At 35.8% G+C, this 25,411-nt stretch overlaps 1 protein-coding gene across 1 annotated transcript in view; it reads left to right on the top strand.

Moving 5' to 3' along the window:
* Positions 1 to 25,411, top strand: part of Rock1 (Rho-associated, coiled-coil containing protein kinase 1) — a gene marked incomplete at its 5' end in the record, with an annotated part of 112,217 nt that overhangs the window by 12,741 nt on the left and 74,065 nt on the right. The window contains 3 exon segments of the mRNA XM_005372684.2: positions 15,936 to 16,017; positions 23,551 to 23,651; positions 24,248 to 24,385. Coding sequence (XP_005372741.1) covers positions 15,936 to 16,017; positions 23,551 to 23,651; positions 24,248 to 24,385 — 321 coding nt within the window.

Genomic DNA, 25,411 nt, shown 5'->3' with positions numbered 1-25,411 from the left:
TTTGTTTTTCTTCCGGTACCAGGAATCAAACTCACGACCTTGCACTTGCCAGGCAGGTGCTATGCCACTGAGCTAAATCCCCAGTCCCTCATTATACATTTTCATCAGAGTCCTTGGGAAAAGGACTTTCATGTTGACCAAGTGAATCTGTCTACTCCACAGGCCAGGTTTTTTTTATTTGTGTCATATTGGACAAGTTATTTAACTTCTTTGATCTTGAATATATTTTAATCTGCAAAATGAGAAACTTGATAAAACTTACTTTATAGGTTTTAATTATGAGAATTAAGTGAAATAATTTATATCCAGGGCTGTAGTTACGTGCAGTGATGTATATTAATAGTTACTCTTCTGATTTTCCTTTTATAATACGGATTTGCTCAACGTTCCATGTAAAAGCACTAGTTAGAATCTTGGCAGGAAAGTAGAATAGGATACTTTAATTTCAATGTTTTTCGAATCTTCATTTTCTGTTGTTGCTGTCCCACTGAAATCCAAATTTTCAACCTAACATTCTTGGATTAGTGGAACAATCTAGCAGCGTGCCAGTATAATCCATACTATTTCTTTCTTTTTCTTAACCTTAGTGCTTTTTATCACTAGCCTACTATTTTTTGGTTACTAACCTACCTATTTACTTAGTTTTAATTCTTCCCATTTCCCAAAGTGAATTGTGCTCCATGTGACTTTTCTTCATCTATAGTATTTTGCCTACTTTGCTCTCATATTTCCAGGGGCCACCATTTTTTTCCCTATGAGTTCTCTCTCATGTCCTGCTTTCTGGTTTTCTTTTCTTTTTTTTCTTTTTCTTTTTTTGAGACAGGGTCTTGCTATGCAGTTCAGGCTGGCCTTGAACTCACTTTGTAGCCCAGGCTGGCCTCGAACTCACAACGATCCTCCTGCCTCAGCCTCCCGAGAGGCTTTCTTGTCTTTACAGATTAGCATAAATCACATATTACTCTGTTACACTCTTATTTCCTTTTTGAACTGCTGTAGTGTTAATAGTGTCTCAAGTACATGATGATGATGATGATTTTATTATTCTTGGGGTTTTTTTGAGATGGGGTCTTTGTGTGTAGCTTAGGCTGACTTAGAACGTCACAGTGATCCTCTTGCCTCAGTGTCCTTATTACAGAGGTGAGCCACCAAGCCTGGCTGTGTCTTTGTAGTTTAGAATTTGGTCATAGCTATCTTGTATGGGTCTGTTTTATGTGTTAAATTTTATCTGTCTATAGAGAATCACCTGAGGTTCTAAACATAGTTCTGGATATTGTGTTCTGTTAATACTTACTGATTGTTGCGAGTAATTTTACCCCACCCTCGTGCCCCTGTTTTTGTTTTGTTTTGTTTTCTTTCTCCTTCTGAATTAGGACTCTTTCATTTGTGATAGAACCCAATTTGAATTTTTGTACACAAAAAGAATTTATGGACTCAGGGAAGCCTGATTTCATTAAAGGTAAAGAAAGATTGAATTGAACTTCATTGAGAACTGGAACGTGGGTTCAAGTGCAAGCAAAGCTCATTCTCTCTATTCTCTAATTCTTTATGTTGGCATCTTTCTCCCTGGTTTGAGTCACATACAGAAGTATGGCTGCTTAGAGCACCAGAACTTTGTATCTAACAGCTTCAGCTTTGACCGCTGACTTCAAATCTTTGACTCTCAATGTCTGTACCTCTGAAGGAAGAGTCATTGGTTATGCCTGAGTCAGGTGCCCACTTAACTAATCAGTAGTGATAAGGAAGGTAGGATTCCAGGAGAACTATGAGAATGAGCAGTTTCCAGGAAAACAAAGACAGTGTGGCAGGGCAACAATACTATAGCGTTCGTTATTACCCCTTCTGTGTTTTCTTTGATCTTAGATAATAAGTCACTTAAAGTCTCCTAGACCACAGTTTTCTCAGTCCGTAACATGGATTTAATAATGTATAGCATAGGGTAGTAATGATCAAATAAGATAAGCGTTCTATATTTTTCGTAGTACGTTTGAAACTTCACAAAAACAATTGTGTGACCTCATAAGTGGCTGCCTCCTGTCTCTCATCCTGGCATGCCCCATACTGCTGTGGCCTGACTCTAAACATTTTTCACCTGCACCCTACCTGCCACTCCATGCTGCTCACTGTCCTTTTGGCTCACTTGGGGACCAAACCCCATAGCATGTGTAAGTTTTTTCAGAGAATAGGAAGTAGTTGTTAACCTTGTTTCAGACTAAGTACTTATTATTAAATGAATTATAATTAAATTATTATCAGCATAAACACAATGGGCTTGTTTTATAATTGTAGCACTCAGCTCACTCCTTGCCTTGTTTTTATGATAGTTCTAGAATAACCACTGAATTTAAAGCATAGAAGTCTGAGGGCCTATTGCAAAGATTTCTCTCAGCCATATTAACTAGAAATCTTTTGATTATAGAAGGTTGAAAACCCAACTCAATTAGTTTAAACAAAAAGGGACATATTGCCTCTGAATAATTCATAGGTAGAATCTAGCTTCAGTAGTGTCTTGATTGAAATCTCAGATGATGTGACTGCAGCTGGTTTTCCAGCTCTGCCTCTTTAGTCTTTCTCCCTTCTCAGGTAGACAACTCTTTATGATTGTAAGAGGACTGCTAGTAGCTTCTGAGATTACTTGTTCAAGTATAGTAAAAAAAAAATTCTTTTCTTCGAATCTTAGAATACAGTTCAGATCATGTGCCTGTATCTGAACTAGTCAGGTGATCAGAACGCTTATCAAATAAGATAAGGCTTTGAGCTTAGGCCTGCTTAAGTCTCAGCAGGGTAGGGGTGGGGTGGGATCAGGGGCTACCAAGAGGAAAGGATGGGAATTGGAGTTGATCTAACAAGAGAAAGGGAAAATGACATGCTGGACACTGCCAAACAACACTAGAGATTCCTCATTAAAGGAAACCTAAGTGGTTAGGTTTATTTTAAGGTTTTTTTTTTTAAATGGCCTTTTAACCACTTAGCAGTTTTATCTCCAGGATCACTTGTGACAGTGTTTGTCTACTAACCTGAGCATCACTCAGGCAGGTGTCATTTAACCAGTTGTTTCTTGTATTGAATAAATGTGATGAAATAGTTTTTTTTGTATTTCCTGTTTTCTTATAAAAATTAATAAAGGGCTGGGGATTTAGTTCAGCTGCACAGTGCCTGACTGGCGAGCAGGAGGTTGTGAGTTCGATTCCTGGTACTGGAAAAAAATAATAATAAAAAAATATTCAATTTTTGGTCATCCTGTATTTAAGTAATTGGGCTGTTAATTAAACTTAATCATTTTTCATATTAGAATAAATATTGCCAACCAGTGGCTAAAGATTGCAAATGTAAGACCACTAACTGGAATAATATTTGCTCCTTTTTTTTGTCTTTTTGTTAGTACATGTTTGCGGTACATAAGGTTATTTCTTATGTGGAGTGGGTACATGTACACAGTGCATCTTTTTTGGAACTGGGAATTGAACTCAGGACCTCACGCTTGCTAGGCAGGCAGTGTGCCTCTGAGCTACATCCCCAGCTTTTTGTGTCTTTTTGAAACAGGGTCTCATTATGCAATTCAGGCTGGCCTTGAGCTCACTTTGTAGCCCAGGCTGACCTCGAACTCCCAACAGTCCTCCTGCCTTAGCCTCCCGAGTGCTGGGATTACAGGCATGTGCCACCACGGCCGGCTTCACATTTGCTCCTTTAAGGGAAAGTCGCCTTAATGTTGGTTTGCCTTGATGACACCTTTGGGTTAGTTGCATTGAAGGATTTCCAAATGATTGTTCACAGATCGACCACCTCATAACCAGATCTCCTGTGGTGCTTCTTCTATAGGAGAATTGGAGATGAGAGAGATAATGTGCTGGAATTTGTATTTTTGTTTGTTGGTTGGTTGTTTTCCATTACTGGGAATTGAACTCATGACCTTGCACTTGCCAGGCAGGCGCTGTGCTGCTGAGCTAAATCCCCAGCCCTGCAATTTGTATTTTTAACAGACCTCAGTTGATTGTTTGCACAGCTTCCTTTGGGAAAGACTAAATAGTTGTCAAGTCGCTATCACTGTGCCTTGTGCTTATCTAGTTTTAAGAAGCTTCTGTGAGGAAAACAATGTAAATTAAAGTGGAGTAAATGGAAGAAGTCTTGCTGTCCATTCAAGCTATTCTTTTCTCTTTCTAAAACTGGTTAATGTACCACAGTATATGAAAGAGGATGAGCATTTTCTGACATTTGTTGAAAAAATTTGTTTGGCAGATCTGATTTCGGGGGATCAAAGTTGATATAGAATGTAAATAATGTGACTCCCTTAATCATCACCGTAACTCTCCAGTATCTTGTTTCTTTACCTGCCATAAGGAAAGAACTTGTAGTTTTCTTTATGAAGAAATGTTTTAACGTGAAAAAGCAGCAATAATAATAATAATCTCAAAGGAGATTTGAAATTTGCTCTTCCTATGAGATTAAATTTTTTTCCTAAATGAAAAAAATTTTTTTTGAGACAGGGTCTTGCCATGTAGTTCAGGTTGGCCTTGAACGTACTATGTAGCCTAGGCTGGCCTCAAACTCACTATGATCCTCCTGCTTCAGTCTTCTGAATGCTGGGATCACATATGTGCACCACCATGCCCAGCTACTAAAAACAAAGTTTGGTTCTTTGAACTACTGTTGCGTTTCTGAATTACTATGTTTTGAGAGCCTGATGCTCTCCATGTCATTTCCAGAATGGCAGATTGTCTTAGTCACGGGTATATCAGTAGTTCTTGGAGCAGTCCTTGGCCCATTGTAAGTGTTCAGTAAATACTTGTGGTTGAATTATTAGAAAATCTTTTTGTTGTTTCTATGACTAAGGGTGACATCATGTTAGGAAATATGGTACAGTGGGTAATTTATTTAAATGTAGGCTGTATCTGATCTGGGGGATAACATGTTTTAAAATTGTAAGAGGTCCATGTATGTGTAAACATCGTATTGTCTCCCTAGTGTAAGAACCTGACAGAGTAAATAAAACCCAAAACGTACAATAGATACTATGAAAGGGAAAGAAATTGCTCAAAGGAAGGAACAACTGGGATGAGGGAAAGAAGAAAAAGAAAGAACTAAGGCTATATATATATATATATGTATGTATATATGATAACTACTGCTGATGTCTAGTGGTTTATTGAAAGGAACAGTTAATGCTTAAAATTTTTTATATTTTGACCAATTTTGCATGCTTATATCTGGCAATCTGAGCAACTGATTTGAAGACAACAATATGCAGTAGAACAACCATTGGTGAATTCCTACCATCTTGTCTAGTGAAACTCTGTATCATCTCTAATGGTTTTTTTAATAATTATTTTTTTATTCTCCTTAATGGTTTGAACAATCTTTTGTTCTTACTTCTGGTAATCTGAGCAACTTAGTTGAAGATAACTATATATAATACAACAACCACTCCTAATTCCTATTATTCTGTTTTAAAACCCTGTATCATTTTTAATCTTCTTGCTTTGTTTTGTTTAATGTCTGTGATGTTGGTATTTTGCTATTGTTCTTTTTTTTAACTACTCTCATTTAAAAAAACACTGTAAGAGGTCCATATGAAGATACTATATTGTGGATTTATATCCACAGATATAAAATCCATATCTCTGGAGTTTGGATGGGGACCTCGGTGTTCATTTTCGTAAGACTTTGCCCACTTATTAATCTTTACAGCAATCTCATGGACTGGGTGAGGCAGATATTACTGCCACTTTATAAGTAAAATTAAACCACAGAAAAGATAAACATCTAGAGGAATGTAGCCAGAACATGGTGGGCTTTCCAGTCTTGTGTGTACTATAGTGGGAAGAACATCAGAGGGTAATGTGCCACAAAGGACTGTTTCCATAGCACACAGGGGAGAGTACTTTGTACACAGAAAGCACTAAATGAGAAAATTTAAACTGACTGAAAAGTATGGGTATTGTTAAATTGAGCAGCAAGATGAGGTATGAAGCAGTAAGGAAAAGATCTTAACAAATATTTATTGACTGGATTGGAGGGAGAGAGCAAGTTTTGGTATTTTATCTTCACAGTGAATGAGGAATAAAAGTCAAATCTTTGATTGAACCTGCAGTATAAAATAGCTGCCTGCTAACACGTTTTTGTTGGATTTGACACATCTGGAAAGTGAGTGTTGATAGCAGTCTAATGCAGCATAGTGATCTGAGGTAGAACAATGATAAATAGTTATGCTTGGTGATGATTAGTAATACCATTAATGAATATCATTAAATAATAACAACCATTATATCTTACCAAACTGGTATGAGGTAAGATATGGGATGATTTTGGAAAGGTGTTGAAATTAAGTCCCTTTACTTGAGGAAGAGTTTAGTATCCTGCACTAAATTATTTATCAGGGGGTTTACCACCAAGAGGTAGAAAGGAATGGAAGCATAAGGAAAAATATTTTGTGAAGGGATTAATGGTCCCTAAAACAAAACTAAACATTTATTTATTGATAATATGATCTTCAGACATGAAGAATGTGTCTGTATGGGCTTATTTGTGTGAACATGTCACTTAGGAAGGACCTGTGTTAGCTGGATTTTAAAGTAGGAGGTTAGAAAACAATTGATAATATTTGTGACAGTGATTTAAGTGAAAATTAAAATTTCAGAAGTTTGTATCTGCCACCATGAGCTTTTTTTTTTTTTGGACCAGGAATCAAACCCATGACCTCACATTTGCAAGGCAGGTGCTGTGCCACTGAGCTATATCCCTGGCCCTGCCACCAAGAGCTTGATGGCTTCTTGAGGCTTAAAGATTTTTCCAGTGTGAGATTGGTGATAATATTAATAAATAAAAATTTTCTATATCACCTGTTAAAATGTGTCAGTGTTAAGAAGAGTATATAATTCAGTGAGCCAATATTTTCTAAATGACCAATGCTTAATGTTATAAAACCATTCCTAAAAATAGATGGGCGTGGTGGTACATGGCTGTAATCCCAGCACTTGAGAGGCTGAGGTAGGAGGATCACTGTAAATTCAAGGCCAGCCTGGGCTGCATAATGAGTTCAAGGCCAGTTTAAGCTATATACCAAGACCTTGTCTCATTCTCTGCCCCAACTCATTCATAAGTAAAAAGATCTGTTCAAAGTGCAGGATAGACTTATACATTTTGATGTTGCAAACGTGTAACAAAGTTCATTGATTTGGTTTTAACAGTCCTGTAACTAATCTTTTAAGAAACACTACTTGTCAACCTAGCAAAGAGTTCCCGAATTATCTGAAAAGGCGATGAAACTACTCTTCCCCTTTTCAACTGTGTATCTGTATAAACCTGAGTTTTCATGCTTGAACAAGACAGTATTACAATAGGATTGGATGAAGAAGTAGATAAGAGAGTCTACCTGTTTTATAGTAAGCTGGATACTGGACACAGTAAAGAGACATAAAATTGGAAGGTTCAGTTTGTTTGCAATGCTGGGATATGAACCCAAGGCCTTCCATGTTAGGCAGGTTATTACTGACCTGTACCTTCAGACCCCTAAAAGCTTTAATATTATTAATGTATGATGGGAATTTTTAAAAAGTCCTATCTTGTTTTGTTTGTGCTACCATAACATTACCTGAGACTCTATAATTTGTAAAGAACAAAATTTCTTTTCTCATAATTTCAGAGGCTGGGAAGACCAGGATTAAGGTAGCAGCATTGTCACTTACCTGATGAAAGTCCAGTTTCCGCTTCCGAGATGGTGCATTGGATGTCATGTCTTATAAGATGAATACTGTGTCCTCATGTGACAGAAGGCAGGCAGGGCAAAAAGGGAGCCAAACTTCTGCATCTATCTCTTTTATTACGGCATTAATCATTTCATGAGGACAGAGCCCTCATGACCTAAAGACCCCACTACCCAGCACTATTGCAGGCCAGAGGTTTAGCTCAGTGGCATAAGCTCCTGCCTTGCAAGTACAACATCCTGAGTTCGATTCCCAGTACAAAGAAAAACAAACAACAACAAAAGATTCCAATACTATTGCATTGGTCATTAAGGTTCCAGTACATAAAGTTCAGGGGACACCTTTGGACCATAATAAGTCCATTCTGGTCATCTCTGTAATCATTGTGTTAAGATATGTTGGGATTTAAGTCTCCCATTTTATTACTTGTTTTATGCTTCTTTTTCTTCCTGTTTTCTCTTGCCTTCCTGTATGTTAGTTAATTATCCATCTTAATTGGATAATAAAGTGTCCATCTTAATTATCTAATGTATTTTTGACTATACCTTCTGTGTAGATGTTTTCATGGTTGCCATTTAGGGGTTTTGGTCATTAAGACTGGTAATTTCTACTGATGTATCTTCAGGTATACATTTCCTTGTTCTTTTTGAGATTATCAAGTATATATTTTGTATTTTTGTTACTGGTTTCTTCTGACTTTTTTACTTGGTTCCTTTATTATTATGGTTCCCTCATTACTGTGCAGATTGTCTGTCTTTCCATTCCTTCCAAGAGTGTTTGACTAAAGTTTTTTCTTTTATGGATTGTATTTTTTGTGATATGTCTTAAGAAGTCTTTACTAACATGTAGATCTCAAAGATTTTTTACCTTACTATTTCCTAAAAGTTTTATGTTTAACATTAAACTTTATGATGAATTTTGAGTTACTTTTGTGTAAGGTGTGAAGTTTAGGTGAAGTTTCCTGTGAATAAATATTTAATTGGTGAGAGCCATATGTTGAAGAGACTACCTTCCTCCATTGAATGTTTTTCTGTCATTGTCAAAAGTGGCTTGGCTGTTTTGATGTTCATTTATTTTTGGGTTCTGTTTTCAGATTCCATAGGTCCTTGTCTGTCCTCCCATGTATAGGAGCACATTGTCTTGATTATTAGAGCTATATAATAAGTCTTAAACTTGGGTAGTGATTTCTTCCACATTGTTATTGTTAGTATTTAAATTCTAATTCCTGTGCTTTTCTATATAAATTTTAGGTTAATCTTGCCTATGATGACAAAACTTACTTGGAGTTGATAGGAATTTCATTAAGTTTATAATTCAATTTTGGGAGTATTGACATCTCTTCTTCTAAATCATGAACACCATATTTATTCTCTCCACTTAGTGACATAATTTAAGCATTTTTTAATCAATGTTTTATGGTTTTCAACATAATTCCTGTACATTTTTTGTTAGGTTTATACTCAAGGATTCCCTTTTTTCTTGCACAAATGTAAATGGTATTGTAATTTTAATTTTCATTTCTTCATTGTTAATGTTTAGAAATACAATTGATTTTTGCATGTTAATTTTTTATCTTATAACCTTATGGCCTTGCTGAATTCACTTATTTGTTGTTGGTGGGTTTCATTTGTTTGGGGGTGTTGTAGCTTAACCAAGATCTTCTGTACAGACAGTGTGCAAATATGGACTGTTACATTTTTTCCTTCCTAATCTAGATGTCCTTTATTTCTTTTACTTGCTTTATTGAATTGGTTATAGGTTCCAGTATAGTACTAACAGTAGTACCTTTTTTTTAATTTTTGGGAGGAAAGTATGATGTAAGGGTTGTTTTTTTTTGGAAATACACCCTCCCCAATTTAATTAATTAATTAAATAAAATAAAAGATTTGTTTTGTGGCCTAATATAGGGTCTACCTTGGATAACCCACCTGCATTTGAGAAAGATATGTATTATTGAGTAGAGTATTTGTATATGTCCTTTAGTTCCAGTTGGTTAATGGCAGTTTCACATTGGCTGTTTTCATAATAATTTTGTCTGGTGGTTGTAGCCATTACTGAAAATAGGTTATTGAAATCTCCAGCTCTTTGTAGACCTTTCCATTGTGTCAGTTGTGTGCTTTATATATCTTGAAACTTTGATGTTTAAGTTTATAATTATTCCATCTTGTTGGTGAATTGACCCTTTAATTAATATATAGTGTTCTTTGTGTCTTAGATTTTTTAAGCTTTTTTTTTTGTCTTTGAGACAGGGTCTCGCTATGCAGTTCAGGCTGGCCTTGAGCTTACTTTGTAGCACAGGCTGGTCTTGAATTTGCAAAGATCCTCCTGCCTCAGCCTCCTGAGTGCTGGGATTACAGGTGTGTGCTACCACACCCGGCTCTAAAATCTGTTTTGTGTGGTTATTAGTTTACCCCTCTCAGTGTTTGGTTTGTATGCTATTTATGTGGGATATCTTTTTCTGTCTTTTTTTTTTTTTTTTTCAGACAGACTCTTGCACTAATTCAGGCTGGTCTTGAACTCAATATGTAGTCCACGCTGGCCTTGAACACGGGATGATCCTCCTGCCTCATTCTCCCAAGTGCTGGGATTACAGGCACACACCACCACGCCCAGCTGTTTTTCTGTCTTTTCACTTCCAACGTACTTGCATACTCGTGTTTTGAAATCTAAGGTGAACCTCTTTTAGATAACATACAGTTATTTGGTTGAACTGTATTTTAAAATTTTCTTTTGTCAGTTTCTGTCTAATGATGGGAGAGTTTAATCCATTTATATTTAACTACTTCTTAGCTCCAGAATATTTGGTTCTCATTTGGTTTATACATAGTTTTCCTACTTCTTGCTCTGTTTCTTTTAGTTCTCTGAATGGACTTAAAACAGTTGATATCTTTGTCTGTTAAGTCCAGTATTTAGGCTTTCTTGGGGTAGTTTTTTATTCCTCTGAATAAGTCATATTTTTCTCTTTGTATATTTTGTTATTTTATATTGAAAACTAGTCTTGAAACCATTATAGTCTGTTAACTGTGGAAATCAGATTTTCTCTATTTTCAAGAGTTTTTAGTTTTGTTTATTCATTCAGCTGATATTTGGATAGAAATATCCTTGCGTTTCAAAATGTACGAGGTAACACTAAAAAAGCCTTACAAAAACAAGAATGAAACAACTCTTTAGTCTTCATAGATTTGTTTTCTCTGGGCCACTCCTTTACCACATAGTAGGTTTGTGCTACATTTTGTGATAAGCCTAAGGTGAAAGCTTAGGATCTTTTCAGATTTTTTGCAGTGTGCTTTTTTGTCTGGGTGCAGGTGTTTCTAAACTCGACTACGTTTAAGGCTGCTTTTGAATGATCACATTTCCCAAACTGTCTCACCAACTTCTCTGGGCCTAGCTGGTCTGTTACACTTTTTGTATCTGTATTTCCCCCATCTCCTGCCACTGATCTCTTGCCTCAGATGTCAGTTTTACAGCAACCTTCACTGTAGCTTTTATGAACAATCTGCTGCTTTCCTGCCTGAATTCAAAGGCGTGTGAAACACAGATGAGGTCCTTGCTCGGTCTCTTAGGTGTCTCTAGGTAAGAATGGGTATGCACAATATAGTTTTCCACTGCTCCCTTAAGTTGAAAGTATGGGGGAATGGGAATCAGTCTGTCAGCTGCTAAAGACTGTCGCTGTTCTTGCCCTGGGACTGGGGGGACAAAAGCAAGTAAATTGCCAGATTTTTCCTGTTGCTTTGAGGATGACTTCTACTTGATTGGACTTGTTTGCTGTGAACCTTTGTTTTCCAGAGCTCCTACAGAATGATTCAGATAGCTTCTGGTTGTTTATATTTGTTGTGATCTTTAAGCGAGTTTGTAAGGGAAGAAGAGCTTGGATCTTCTACTCCACCAGTTTGCTGACATCTAATAGTAACTTTAAAAATATGCCGCAGTATATATACCGTAAAACGTATATTTTATCTGTTTCTAAAAAGTGTACAGTTCATTAGTATTATGTCATTCACATTGTGGAGCTATCATCGGTGCCACTTTAATTACAAATAATTTGGCTTCTTTTGCATTCTTCCATTCTTTCATTTGACCTTTCCGTTTTCATTTGCTCTTAAGTTCCTTCTCAGAGTTATCAGCTTTCCGGATGCCCTTCAATTTTCCTTCCCCTCTTTTTTTGTGCTCACTGCACATTTTGGCCTCATTACCTTCCAGATGTCAGCGTTTTCCAGGGTTTTATTCTTTGCTCTATTTCGTTCTGCCTGTGTTTGCTCTCCTTGGGTAACTGCATCTGTTCTCGTGGATTAATGGTGCGCTCATGACTCCTACATATATATCATAGTCCCAATCTCTGTGTTGAAGTCAGACTCATAGTTTCAACTGCCATCTAGTTATCTATAAAATGATGTCCCTTGGAGACCTCAAATTCATTATATCCAAAACATGTATCTTCTCTTTCCAAATTACAGTCTCTGCCTTGGTTAAGGAAGTTGCTATGTGGGCATATGAAATAGAAAAACCAGTAAAATTAGTCTCTCACTCATGTAATCATTGTAAGGCCGTCCTGTTCCTCTCTCAGTTTTGCATAAAGTTCTTTGGCTTCTAGTGCTCATTCCTCTTTCCCCAGTTTAGTTTAATCTTTTATCCTCTTGTGATTATATTAGCACAACCTCCTCCTAATTGTTGCCTGCCTTTTCAACCCCTCTCTTCTGATCCTGTCATCTTTTTCATTGCCAATAAAAACCAATCATGTAACTCTCTTTTCTCTAAATTCCTTTGATTACAAATGGATATAGGATAATTACCCAAATTGTTAGTCTGGTTTTCCATATCTTTAATATTCCCTAACCACCTTCACTAGTTTGTCTCCTAAATTTGGTACCTTTCATAATCCAGAGCATTCTGTTCTCATTCTGATTTTGTTTTTCTTCTCTATTGATTGCCTTGTCCCATCTCTGCTTTATTCCTTCTAAATTCTGTCCTTTAAGATTGAGTTAGCCAGGTGTGGTAGCTCACACCTATAATCCCAGCACTTGGGAGGCTGATGCCAGAGGGAGTTCAAGGCCATCCTGGGCACTGTAGAGGGTACAAGGCCCGAACTGCATAGTAAGACCCTGTCTCGAAATGTGGGGAGATTGAGTTCATATTTATCTCTTCTGTGAGGCCCCAAAGGATTACAGAGGTCTTTTGTTTATGTAGTACCTACTCATAACACTTAGTATATTTACTTTTTCTATCTACTTGTGAACTCCCAGAGACAGGAAAAATTTTACTTTTTTTCTCTTTCCCACAGCAGGGGACATTGATTTATAAATAAATACAGTATAGCATTTATATACAATAGGTCGTATAATTGGAAGCACAAAGAAGGCCATTATTAACATTGTCTCAAATGTTTGAGAAGGCAGCACAGAGTAAGGAGTATTTGAGGCAGTCTGAATAAGTGTTCACATTCGTACTGGAGACTAGAGCAGGTACAAAGGCAGTGGCAGAGAGCGAACAAGTCTTCTGTGGGAAATGGCTACTATGGCATGCTGGAGCTCAAGCCTCGCTCTGTGCATGTAGAGAAAATGAGGCTGGAAGGGCATAGTTGGTGGCTGACTGAGGAGATCCAGTGTTGGGTGTTCTTAGTACTTTGGATCACTTGTTTGTTTTGTTTGTTTTTTATTGTAATTGCTGTGAGGAAAATTGATGTGAATGTAATAATACCACACTGATTAAACAGATTCTAATTGTGTTTAGTATCAGGTTAAAATTTCCTAAGGAAATTTTGTTCTCATTTTCAGTTTTGAGAATTGCTCATTTTTTTACCTAGTGGGTGATTTATTGAAAATATTCTACCATATTAAGTATGTTTTCTTTAAATGGTATATCTTCTTTCATTAAAGTTTGGTAACATACCTTAGTACCAGAGAAGTAATTTGGTTTTCATAAGCCCCAGTCATGTTACCATAGTCATAATGTATTAGGGGGGGATAGCTTCTCCAAAAATATGACTTAGGTTTAGAACAATAACCATTTAGATTTTGAAAATTTACCACCTAAAATGAATGTTTCTTATATGTAGATGGTATTTCATCCTTCCTACTGCCTTTACATGTTCATGCCTTATAACAAATTGTTATTTCTAGTGGATTTAATCTTAAATGGTATTTTGCACAAGGTTACACTTTTGTAACTTAGAACTATCTCCCAAACTGAAGTTCGTGGTGGTCTTCAGTTGAATAATTTTTTTTGCTTCTCTTTTTGATTAAGCTGTGATGAGATAACAGCTGGGGCTCCTCTCTGCTGTGCTTATCAGTGCTTCTCAGGAAATGTGAAATGTTCATATTTTTGAGTCTTACAAAATATTATATTTGCAGTTAATTATGCCTATTTTTGTATGCATATATGAAAATGCTTCTTCTGTGTGACTTCTTTTAAAATGTAACTATCGTAACTCATCTACTACCTTTGTTCAACTGTTAACAAAGAATTAATGACTAATTCTTCAGTATTCATTGGTCCTTCTCTTACATACTTTGACCTCTACATCCTTACATTGATGATTAAGCTAAATGATGAACATGTTGGCAAAGTAGAGAGTAGCTTTACTTCATGTCTAAGTCATAAAATTAAAGGAGCAGTATGACTTTATATTTTGGTTCCTGTCCTTTTTAATTGCTTTTGCGCTTGGATGTTAATTTCTGTTACAGTGATGAGTCCTTTTACTAGATAGAATATAAACTTTAAGAAAGGCAGAAGTCTTATTTCTTATTAATGGAGCTTTGGAGCATTGAATAAAAGCCAGGATTTCTTGCCTCAGTTTATGGTTGGACACACTTGGCTTGTGTTGTGCATTTTCTCCACTGCCCTAAAGTAGAAGCCCAAATCCCTCTCCCTCACCTTAATGTTTTACCCACTCTGCCATGCCAGCCTCAGTTGGTATATACTTTAAGTTATGCTTTAAGAATACTTTTTTGCCAATTTTATTTCTCTAATAAAAACGTGATTTTTGCTTATGGGTGATACTGTAAAACAGTAGACCAACTCATCCTGGTGTACATTAGAACATAGGGCGATAGATCCAAATACCTAGTGATGGGGGGCTGGGGATTTAGCTCAGCGGCAAAAGCGCCTGCCTGGCAAGCGCAAGGTCATGAGTTCGGTTCCCGGTACCGGAGAAAAACCAAATACCTAGTGATGATATATAGTTAACAGAGGCAGCTAGTTTTCATAACAAACACATTATCAGATGCTGTGATCAAGCTGCATTGGGGAAGATAACATCATGATCTAAGATTTATTCTTAAGGGTTTATGATCATACAACTAAAATGCCTGTTTTCTGTTCATGTCATTCCTGTCAAATATTAGTTGTAGAAATAGAAGTAGGACTGTTAAGGGCAAATATTTAACACCTTACTTCTAACATATTTGTTGAGTTATGGGTAGGAACTTATTACCCCCTTTTACATTAGAGAACATGGAGGCTCAGGAAGGTTATGTGAATTGCCCTCCCAACAATAACATGTAGATACACTTTTTGCTTTGGAATACAGTTGCTTGAGATTTATTTTTTCCCCTATATGTAAGTCTTTTCAATCTGGAATTCATTATGTTATTATTACTTTCTCAGTGTTGTTCAGTTATATAAACTACATTTACCAAAGAGTGACACATAGTAATGAAGATAACTTAGGATTACCTGAATGTGTTTTGCTATCTTCCCCTGCCACATGGCATGGTACAGTTTGAATAGATGCCTTTCCCTTTCAACACTGTGTAGTATACCGTCACGTTGCCTTGCACTTACTTGTTAGGTAATATTTACATATTCACTTCATTGGTTGCCCTAGAAAGTACTTGAGAACTCTGAGAAAGCCCAGCACATTGTTATGATTAGATGAAAATATTTTTAGTCCCAAATGTAAGTTTTTGGCAAGCATGTATGAAATGAAGATACATACAATAGTAAGGGAAAGTGAAATGTGAAATTTCATGCCATTATGAAGTGAAAAGTGCATGAATTGAAACTACTTACACCCAGTCTGTGATGATTTCCTGATCCCATGCCTGGCAGATTTAGAAGGTGAAAAATCTGTATGTGAAATTAAAAAATAACTTTTCTTGTCCTAATACTTGTGTAACTTTATAAAGGGTGTTAAGTAAGCACAAGCTATACAAGAGAGGGGAAATTAAACATTAAAGTATGTTTTAGTCTTTTAAAAACTGAATGTTATAATGTAATTCAAAAAATTGTTTCTTTCTTTAGGATGGATTGGATGCTTTGGTGTATGATTTGGATTTTCCTGCCTTACGAAAAAACAAAAATATTGACAACTTTTTAAGCAGATGTAAGTAAGTTTTGTGGTGGTTTATGACAGACTGCATGTAGCTATATCCTAATTTACCCTCCCATTTTTTCCCATCTACTTTTTATGTATTTCATTAATAATTCATACATGGTATTAATGGAAATTGTGGAAGAAATTTATTAGCCAGTTTGGTGCCCAGTCAGAGAATCTGTGAAGTATTTTGCAGAGATGGGAATGAAAAATACATAGTTAAACAAGTGTGTTTTAAAAATGCATAAAGCAGGGCTGGGGATTTAGCTCAGCGGCACAGTGCCTGCCTGGCAAGCGCAAGGTTGTGAGTTTGGTTCACGGTACCGGAAAAAAAAACAACCCCCCCCCACACACAAAAAAATGCATAAAGCCAAACATGGTAGCACATGCTTGATATTGCAGCTACTCAGGATGATGAAGCAAGAGGACCATGAATCGAAGGCCAGCCTGGGCAACTTAGCAAGCTCTCATCTGAAATAAATAAATAAATACAGAGGGGGGGGGGAGAGGGAGAGAGAGAGAGAGAGAGAGTATGAATGAATGAATGAATGAGAATGAATGGACTAGAACTGTAGTTAAGTGGTAAAGTGCTTGCCTAGCATGTGTGAGGTCCTGGCTTCAATCCCCAGTTCATCAAAAAAGAGAGAAAACAACAACAAAAATATAAAAATGTAAAAAAAAATAAAAAATATATATTATATATAATTCAAATAATATATTCATTACCTCTTGTTCTTTTATGAATGAGTTAACTATTGTATTTGAAAATCCATAGGTAAAAATAGATTATGTGTGGAAAGTCCTCTAAGATATAAGAACTTTTCTCCATGAAAGCTGTTTTATATTTAAGATTTACAGATGTTTTGTTCTAAAAACTGCTGTTTGAATTTTGATATTATCATTTAAGTGTTTAACTACTGAAACAATTTCAAACACTTAAAGAATTAATAATAAGATCTAGATCAGAAAATCCTCCCCACCTGCTTTATTAATCTGTTTATAAACCATACGTATAGACACAATTAGGTCAGGTTGGTTTGGGTGTTTTCTCAAGTTTGTTTTTTTTTTTCTGAGACAGGGTCTCCCTATGTAGTTCAGGCTGGTCTCAAACTCACTATGTAACCTAGGCTGGCCTTGAACTGACAACAGTACTCCTGCTTAAGCCTCAAGGAAAGGCAAGAGCCCACCTGAATTAGTTTTGATAGCAGATGGGGAGGAAAATTTAAGAATAGACAGTATAAACAACTTCTGAGCATTTTTGCTGCAGTGGGAATTTGAGTAATGTAGTAGCAGTAGCTGTTAACTAAAATAGGATCAAGAAAATATTTTTAAGAAAACAGCTTGATACAGAATTCAATTAAGGGGAAATTTTAGTGATACAAGAGAAAGAGAGGATAATTTGTGAGTAATGGCCTTGAACTAGTGAAAAAGAATGACATCCAGTACACAAGTGAATGGATTGACTGAAGATATACATAGTCTGTAGTAAAAGGTGAAAAGATCCGATGTGTATGAGTGCACATAATGGAAACTTCAGTGTAAATATGGTAGTGTTTAGTGGCAGTTTTCTCTTTAGGGTTTTGTTTGTTTTAGTGTAGTAACCAACAAGAACATTAGTCGTGAACAAGGGTCAATAGGAGAGTTGTGGGAGTATGAGGAAAAAAGAAAATGTGAAATATGGTGCGTAGGAGATTGAGAATGAATAGGGAAAATGTATGACTGCCAAGCAGAATTAAGGAACAGCTTAATTTTTGTGATTATGAATTTAAAATAGGATCAATCAGTACAGTTTTATGTATTCTGTCCTCACATTCTCAGCTACATGGGTGCTGACATAAATTAGTTGGAAAGTTGTATTTAACTAGGATTGTGGTTTTGCCAGACAAAATGAAGCACAAGATAGCTAAAGGCATTGAAGGTGTATGCAGGAAAGTGAGTATAATTGACTATACGGTTTAGGCTGAGTGGAGAGGGAAGAGAAGCAGTTACTGCAATGAGGACAGTAAAGATGGTTAGAGTTAATAGATAGGATGGCCTGATGGAGTTCAGGATTGTTAAGATAGTAGAGGGTATTTTGAATGTTTTTACCAAAAAGAAATGATAATATTTGTGGAAATGGATATATTTACCCTGACTTAAATGTTACACAATGTATACATGAATTAAAACATCTCGTTACCTACCCCTTAATGTGTATAATTCTTAGGTTTTTGTTTATCATTAAAAATACATGGAAAAAGATGTTAGAGGGACTGAGCAGGAAGGCTAAGGAAGTACATGATGTGTAGAAGGTTTGAAATTGAAATGATGGGAAGCTGATAATTACTGGTAATGATGAGGTCTGGTTTATCACCATGGAAATGAGTGGTAGGGAAAAGGTGGAGGAAAGAAGTAAATGTATTGAGAGCCTGTTTTTGCAAGTATCACCTATGGGTATGTTAAAATCACTAAAAATTAAAATGGGATATTGGAGAGTTGAGTAAATCAAGAACAAATACTGTCTAGATTGAGATGTGGTGACCTTAAGAGTCAACAGATTACATCAATAACGAGAGGTAACAGCAGGTATAATCCAATATAATAAAAGTCACAGCTCGCAGATTCAGGGGTGGGGATATAGAGATAGTAATGGAGTTAATCTGTCCTCCTTTTCGATCCAGTAGACTAAATGTAGGAAGAGAAAGGTTGTCGCTTGAGACCTGCAGGGAAATAGTCTCTTCAGGTGGGAACTAGATTTCATTAGAGCAGGGGTTGGCAAACTACAAACCACAGGCCAAATCTGGGTCATCACCTGTTTTTGTATAACTCATGAGCCAAGAATGGTTTTTAATTTTTAATTATTAGATATATAATGACATGAAGTTATGCACGGTTCAGATTTCAGTGTTCATGAATTATATAACACTTCATCAGGACATTGCCATGCTCAATGTTTTATGTATTTTCTGTGATTGCTTTTGAGCTACTACAGATGAATGTGTAGTTGCAACAGAAAACACATGGCACTCACTGCTTCACACTGCTGCATAGTTTGTTTTGTTTTGCTTTTTGTCTTTTTGAGACAGGGTCTCGCTATGCAGCTCAGGCTGGCCTTGAGCTCACTTTGTAGTCCAGGCTGGTCTTGAACTCACAACGATCCTCCTGCCTCAGCCTCCCGAGTGCTGGGATGACAGGCATGCATCACCACGCCCCGTGTGCTGCATAGTATTAATTATAGTTACTAATTTAAGTGTTTTGAGTGCAATGTATATCACTACATCACAGTGATTTCTTACTATCAGTGAATTCTCATTATATCCAAATAAAAAGAATGTACTTCAGATGTTCTTTAGAGACACAGTGGAGTATGGATTATTTTATCAAGTGGGATGACAAAGCATTATGTTTATTCTATAGTGAAATGACCACTGTACTAAAAGAATACAGTATACAGCAACATTATCGGACTAAACAGTGTTTATACTATTTTCAACTTACAAGACAGCAGTAGTTATGAAGAATTAAGTAGAATGTCTCATCACAGTTGAATTAGAGAAAGGAAACAAGACTGTAGTCTCATATAAGTGTACCAGTGGCTTATTTGTAGCCAAGCAGGGAAAGCTATTTACTGATAGCTGTGATTACAGCAGCCAAACAAATTTGTACAAAGAGAAAGTCTGCTAAAGACTTTTAGTCTTGGTCCCTAGAGCAGCAATGGTGAACTTTTCAGAGCTTTCAGAAAAGCGGGGGGGAATATATATATATATATATATATATATATATATATATATATATATATATATATGCGTGCACGCACACACATACACATGATAGTTAAGATAGTTATACACTTAGTTTCTCTTAGTTCATTGAAAAGAAAGATTTGTGCTAATATTGTTTAAACAGTATTTCATGCCTATATCTTGTACTCTGAGTAACTACTATGAAGATAATGATATGTAGTATATTAATTATTGTTAGTCTCCTATTAGCCTGAATTTGAAACTCTTGTTTCATTTTATTTCTAATTCTCTTCTCTAAAATTAAACAAGAAAAAGAGAAAAGCCAGCCTAACCCTCTACAGCATGCATACCATAGGTTCACGACCACTAGAGATACAGCTTAGTGGTAGAATGCTTCCTAGCTAGCTAGCATGCACAAGGCCTTAGCATGCAGCGGGAGTATCAGCCTATGGGCAAGAAGAGTTACTCAAAGAAAGATGTTAGAAAGCAACATAAATTGCCAGTTAAAGACTGAGCTATTTTCCTTGACTGTGGTTTATTTGAGGAATCAACACAGAGTTTGAAATGAGTGAAAAGTTGCCCTATAATTTACCCTTATAGTCTGAGGAAAGGTTAATTTTATTTTCTTTATAATTTGAATCATCTTGTGAAACTAAATTAACGTATTATTTACTAATTATTTTTCTTCCCTCTGTAATATGACCTATGCCAGGGATCCTGTTTGTTCCCAATTTTTACACTGTTGTCTACTACACAGACAGGGTTGTAAATATTTGTCTTAAATATATCACCTTTCCGTCACATTTGGTCACTCGATACATTTGTTTTATTTTATGTTTTTTTCCTTCAAATCCATCCTCTCCATTTTGATAATTGTTACTATGAAATGATCTTAGAAAAGAAATCACTATAAGTGTTACTAAGAAGTGATCTTAGAAAAGAAATCACCTGATCTTCATTCTTTCTTTTTTATGTACTGTCTTGGTGTGTTGTTGTTAATTGGAGATATTTATATTTAGAATGAACTAATTGTAAATCTGAGAAATACTGGTTATGAAAAAGAATAATGAGCAACCATATTATAATCACAAGGATCGTGCCATCCTGGTTAAATAAAATTAGAAAGTTTTCAGAGATTCTTTGGGTATGAGGGAGAGGTGGGAAGTTACTGATAAGAGGTGAAGGAAGAATCGTCAAATCTGGGTTTGTCACAGTTATGTCAGAGAACAAAACCAAGGGCCAGGGATATAGTTCAGCAGCATAAGCACCTGCCTAACAAGTGCAAGGTCCTGAGTTTGATTCCTGGTACCAAAAAACAAAACAAAACAAAAGTTAAGAACGCCATGTGCCAAAAAAGTAAGTGGGTCTATAATTAATGGATATTCCTTGACTGTTTCAGAGATTTCAGCTAAGACCCAGACCAACTTTCTATGCATAGAGTATGGCGATCTGGTAATATCCAATCATCTAAGATAGGTTTGGAAAACAACTAGCATATGGTGTGTTTTCTCAAAGAGCTATGAACCTGTGAAGAGTAGGCTCCAAATAGAACCCCTAAACCAGACGGTGGGTCTGCTACCTTGTTACTGTCAATAAAGAGGCTTCAGTTTTAAAATCCTAGGATTAGGGTGGGTGTTTTTTTGAGTTTACTCCATGAATTTGAGTTTGACCAGAAGCCATCAACCAAGAAGCACTTAAATTTGCTAGCACGTAAACCTATATGTATTAAACAAGCTAAAAATCCAAGACGATAGAACCTAGACCTTTTAGATTTCAGCTGACTTGTCTACAGTTTCCTCAATGCTTTAAAGCCTTTTTATGACTCTGAATCTCCAACTACAATCAGAGCTCTTTTCTCAGTCAACTGGCTATTGTCTAGTACATCCTAGTTTAAGTGTTTCTTCTCTCTCTTCTCGAATATTACACTACCCTAGAAATCCTCTTGTTCTTATTAACTTAATCTGGTACATATTTTCCACAGTAGTTTAGCAGAAATGTCCACTTGACAGTGTTTACCTGGGTTCCTTTCTTTTTATGGCTTCTAACCCATGGTTTTAAGATTGTGTCTCCAGATCCCATAGGACACCTGTGACTACATTTTGTTTTTTTGTTTTCTTTTATTATTATCATTATTATTATTATTATTATTTTTTTTTTTTTTTTGAGATAGGGTCTCAGTATGTAGCCAGGCTGGCCTTGAACTCACAAGGATCCTCTTACCTCTGCCTCCTGAGTACTGCTGGGATGATAGGCCTGCGCTGCCACACCCAGCTTGGGGACTGCATTTTGGAAGAGCATAAAGTACACAAAGCTTCAGCCCGTCTCCAACACTCTTACTTCCTTAGTGCAGAGTACTTTCTTTGATCTTTGAGTTGTTTTAAATTTTAATCTGAGAAAGATTTTTTTTTTAATGATTAAATAGTCATTGTATAAGTACTGGCATACTGATGAAGTTCAAGCACCTAACCAGTTTAGGGCTTGCCAGCTTTTTCAGCCAGTCTTTACTACACACTTGATATTCCAGTAAGAGAATTTGTTGTAGACAGTTCCACTGTGCCTTTGCTTATATTGCCCATGCTATAAGAATGTTAATTTTCATTCTTTCTCACTGGACTGACACATTTCATTTCAGATATTTTCAGGCATCGTTATCTCCAGAAAGCCTTTCTAGACATCTCACTCGGAGGCAGGTTTGAATTAGGTGTCCTTGTTAGTACTCTAAAAACTCTGCTTCTCTCTTGTTCATTCTATTTCTAATTACATTTTTATTTTTTGTTCCTGTCTCATTTGCCAGAGTTTGAAGTTTTTCAGAGCAGGAACTAATTTTAAAGTTACCTTTATATTGTCAGTGAGATTAGACTTGACATGCGGTACACATGAATATTTGTGCAATTAATTGATTATTTATTGCCTATGTTTTTCTAGTGCATCTATCTTGCAGTGGATATACAACCTAGAATTAATCTACTTATCCCTGGGTGGAAATTTGTTTTTGTTACATGTGTTTATTGGTCATAATGTATTCAGATGCTTGAAGTTGAATGTGCATTTTCAAAGAAATACAAGAACTTTACTGCTTCTTTTATTAGGAACTAGAATTTCAGTTTAATAGTTGATTTTTATTTTGTACAACTAAAATGTAAGCTTTTCCATGTAGTCTCTTGTCAGTGTTGACCCGTGTGGATTAAAATAGGTCTGTTTTAACCAATGACCAAATTAGGAATTAGAATATCTGTCCAGTGGGGATTTGTAAATTATAGTTTGTAGCATGACAGGTTTATATGAATGCAGTGATTTCCACTGCATTTAAAATTAAAATCTAGGTTTAAATAGAGAAATGTAATGATAAAGCTACTAAAATTTGCCAGTTTTGGAAAGTTTATTTTGATTCTTTAGCACATTTGCCTTTGATATCTTAGATGTCGTATCTTTTTTGAAGAATTATCAAAGCTGACTTGATGAGAAGAAAATTTTATGCCATTACTGTGTTATGCCATTACTGCTGTGTTATGTACGTAAGTTATCAGGAATTAATTAGCCAGTCATCCTGGTTTTGTTCATAGTGTAGTATTCGGTTTTGAAACTTTCTCTTGTCAGATTTTAATAAAAACTTCAATGCTATAAAAAGACGATTCCAGAATTAATTTTTTAAAAATTTTAGCACATTGAATATTTCTCTATTTTATAACTTCAAATTTGACTATATATCATTTCTTAGTTTTTTTTGTTTTTGACTGTTCATGAATAATTTCATTGTAAAATAAGTAGTTTTAGTTATAATGCTTTAATGACAAAATTATCAACTTTTCTTTTCATACAGATAAAGATACAATAAACAAAATTAGAGATTTACGAATGAAAGCTGAAGATTATGAAGTAGTGAAGGTGATTGGTAGAGGTGCATTTGGAGAAGTTCAATTGGTATGTTATTTTTTAATGAAATTAATAAAATTTTTAGAAGTTCACTTGTGTGTTTAACATACATTATTTGGGGAAGTATTATTTTTACAGAATTCTTGCTTTAAATTGCTCTATTCTTACTTAAGTATGTGAAAGCTTTAGGCAATAGTGAGAAGTGTTTTCTCTGAGTATCCTTGGGTAGTCTGAAGCATGAGAAGTCTTTGCCCCTAAATTGGACTCACAAAAATACTATGGAACACTACGCTTTATAAACAGGACCAGTGCTTATAGCTGAGTGCAGTGGGGAAGTATGCTGTAATATAGGGCAGTGGTGTGGAACCTTTTAGAGCTTTCAGTGATACAAATAGCCCGCTGCAGTGTGCATGCTGTAGGTTTGCCACCACTGATACGGGGAATGACCTTTTTTCCCCGGATACTACTTGTGGTAATTAAACTCCTGACATGAGCTAGCTGAGAATTCAGCAGGAGGAATAAAAACAGCTGAAAGAATAATACTAAATTATTTAACAGATGTCAGAATCATTCAGTAAATTGTTCTATGAAACACTGAGGTGTAAATATTAACAAAAGTTTTTTTTTATTTTTCAATTTTAAAGGTAAGGCATAAATCTACCAGGAAGGTATATGCAATGAAGCTTCTCAGCAAATTTGAAATGATTAAGAGATCTGATTCTGCTTTTTTCTGGGAAGAAAGGGACATCATGGCCTTTGCTAACAGTCCTTGGGTTGTTCAGGTATGATTTTTACTACTATTTCATCATTGCTGTGTTAGTTTGTAAGTAAACAATCTGAGAAATTTATTTTTAAAATCATAAAATTAATTTTGTTGAAGCATCTCTAGAAAGACCGAAACAAAAAAGTTGTTTCTGTAGAATTTAATTAAACAGTGTGGTTTGAGAAAAGTTTATTATATTTTAACTTTATGTAGTCTTATTTCATATCAGCATGTAAGGTTTCTATTTTGTTACAAAAATGAGATCCTTTCATTTAACAATCTGTTGTCTGTCTCTCATACTGTGTAGAAGGGCAAGTGAAGGGAAAGAGCAGGGACTGAGTTAGGCTAGGCCACCCATGATATGGTAAGAAAAATACACGAGAAGTCCGGAGTTGAGATCCCAGTCTTGACTGCCGGTGGTTTATCTGTAAAGCTGTGGCAAAATTATGTAACATTTCTGGGCTACATGTGTGAAAGTTATTGATTGGTTGCATTCGGTTGTGGAGAAAAGTTAGAGGCTCAAGCAGGATTTGGGGTAAATTATAATTCTAGATTTTCTAACTCTGCTTCAGCTAAACCAGCTGCGCCATTTATATTGGAATCTTTAATGTAAGAGTTCACATAGCAGAGGTAAACTAAGCCAGACCGTTTCTAAATTCCTAACATGTATTTTGTGCTGAATTGATTTACGGTGTATAATGAGGACTATCCTGAATTAGCATTATAGTAATTAGAGTAAAAGGATGTCAAAAATGTCAAAGATTTATACAGTACCACATTTTAAAACTTGAAATATCTCCTCTGTTTTGTCAGCTGTCTAGATCAGGGTTTCTCGGGTTCAGTTCTATTGACATTTTGAGCCATATAACTCACTGGTGTAAAGGACTATCCTATGTGTTATTCCAATTACTAGTATGTTTATTTATGAGTTTGAAAGCATCCCTGGCTTCTATCTAGAGATCTTGGGTACACTTTAATCTGGGATACAGTAGTCATGAAATGCTAGTTTTTTATCCTTCCCCCAAAATATTTTAAAATAACTGAG

This window comes from Chinchilla lanigera, unplaced genomic scaffold (assembly GCF_000276665.1).
Source record: "Chinchilla lanigera isolate Chin_1 unplaced genomic scaffold, ChiLan1.0 scaffold00001, whole genome shotgun sequence".
Taxonomy (NCBI): domain Eukaryota; kingdom Metazoa; phylum Chordata; class Mammalia; order Rodentia; family Chinchillidae; genus Chinchilla; species Chinchilla lanigera.
Note: the sequence above shows the minus strand (reverse complement) of the source record. Positions and strands in the feature narration are given on the sequence as shown.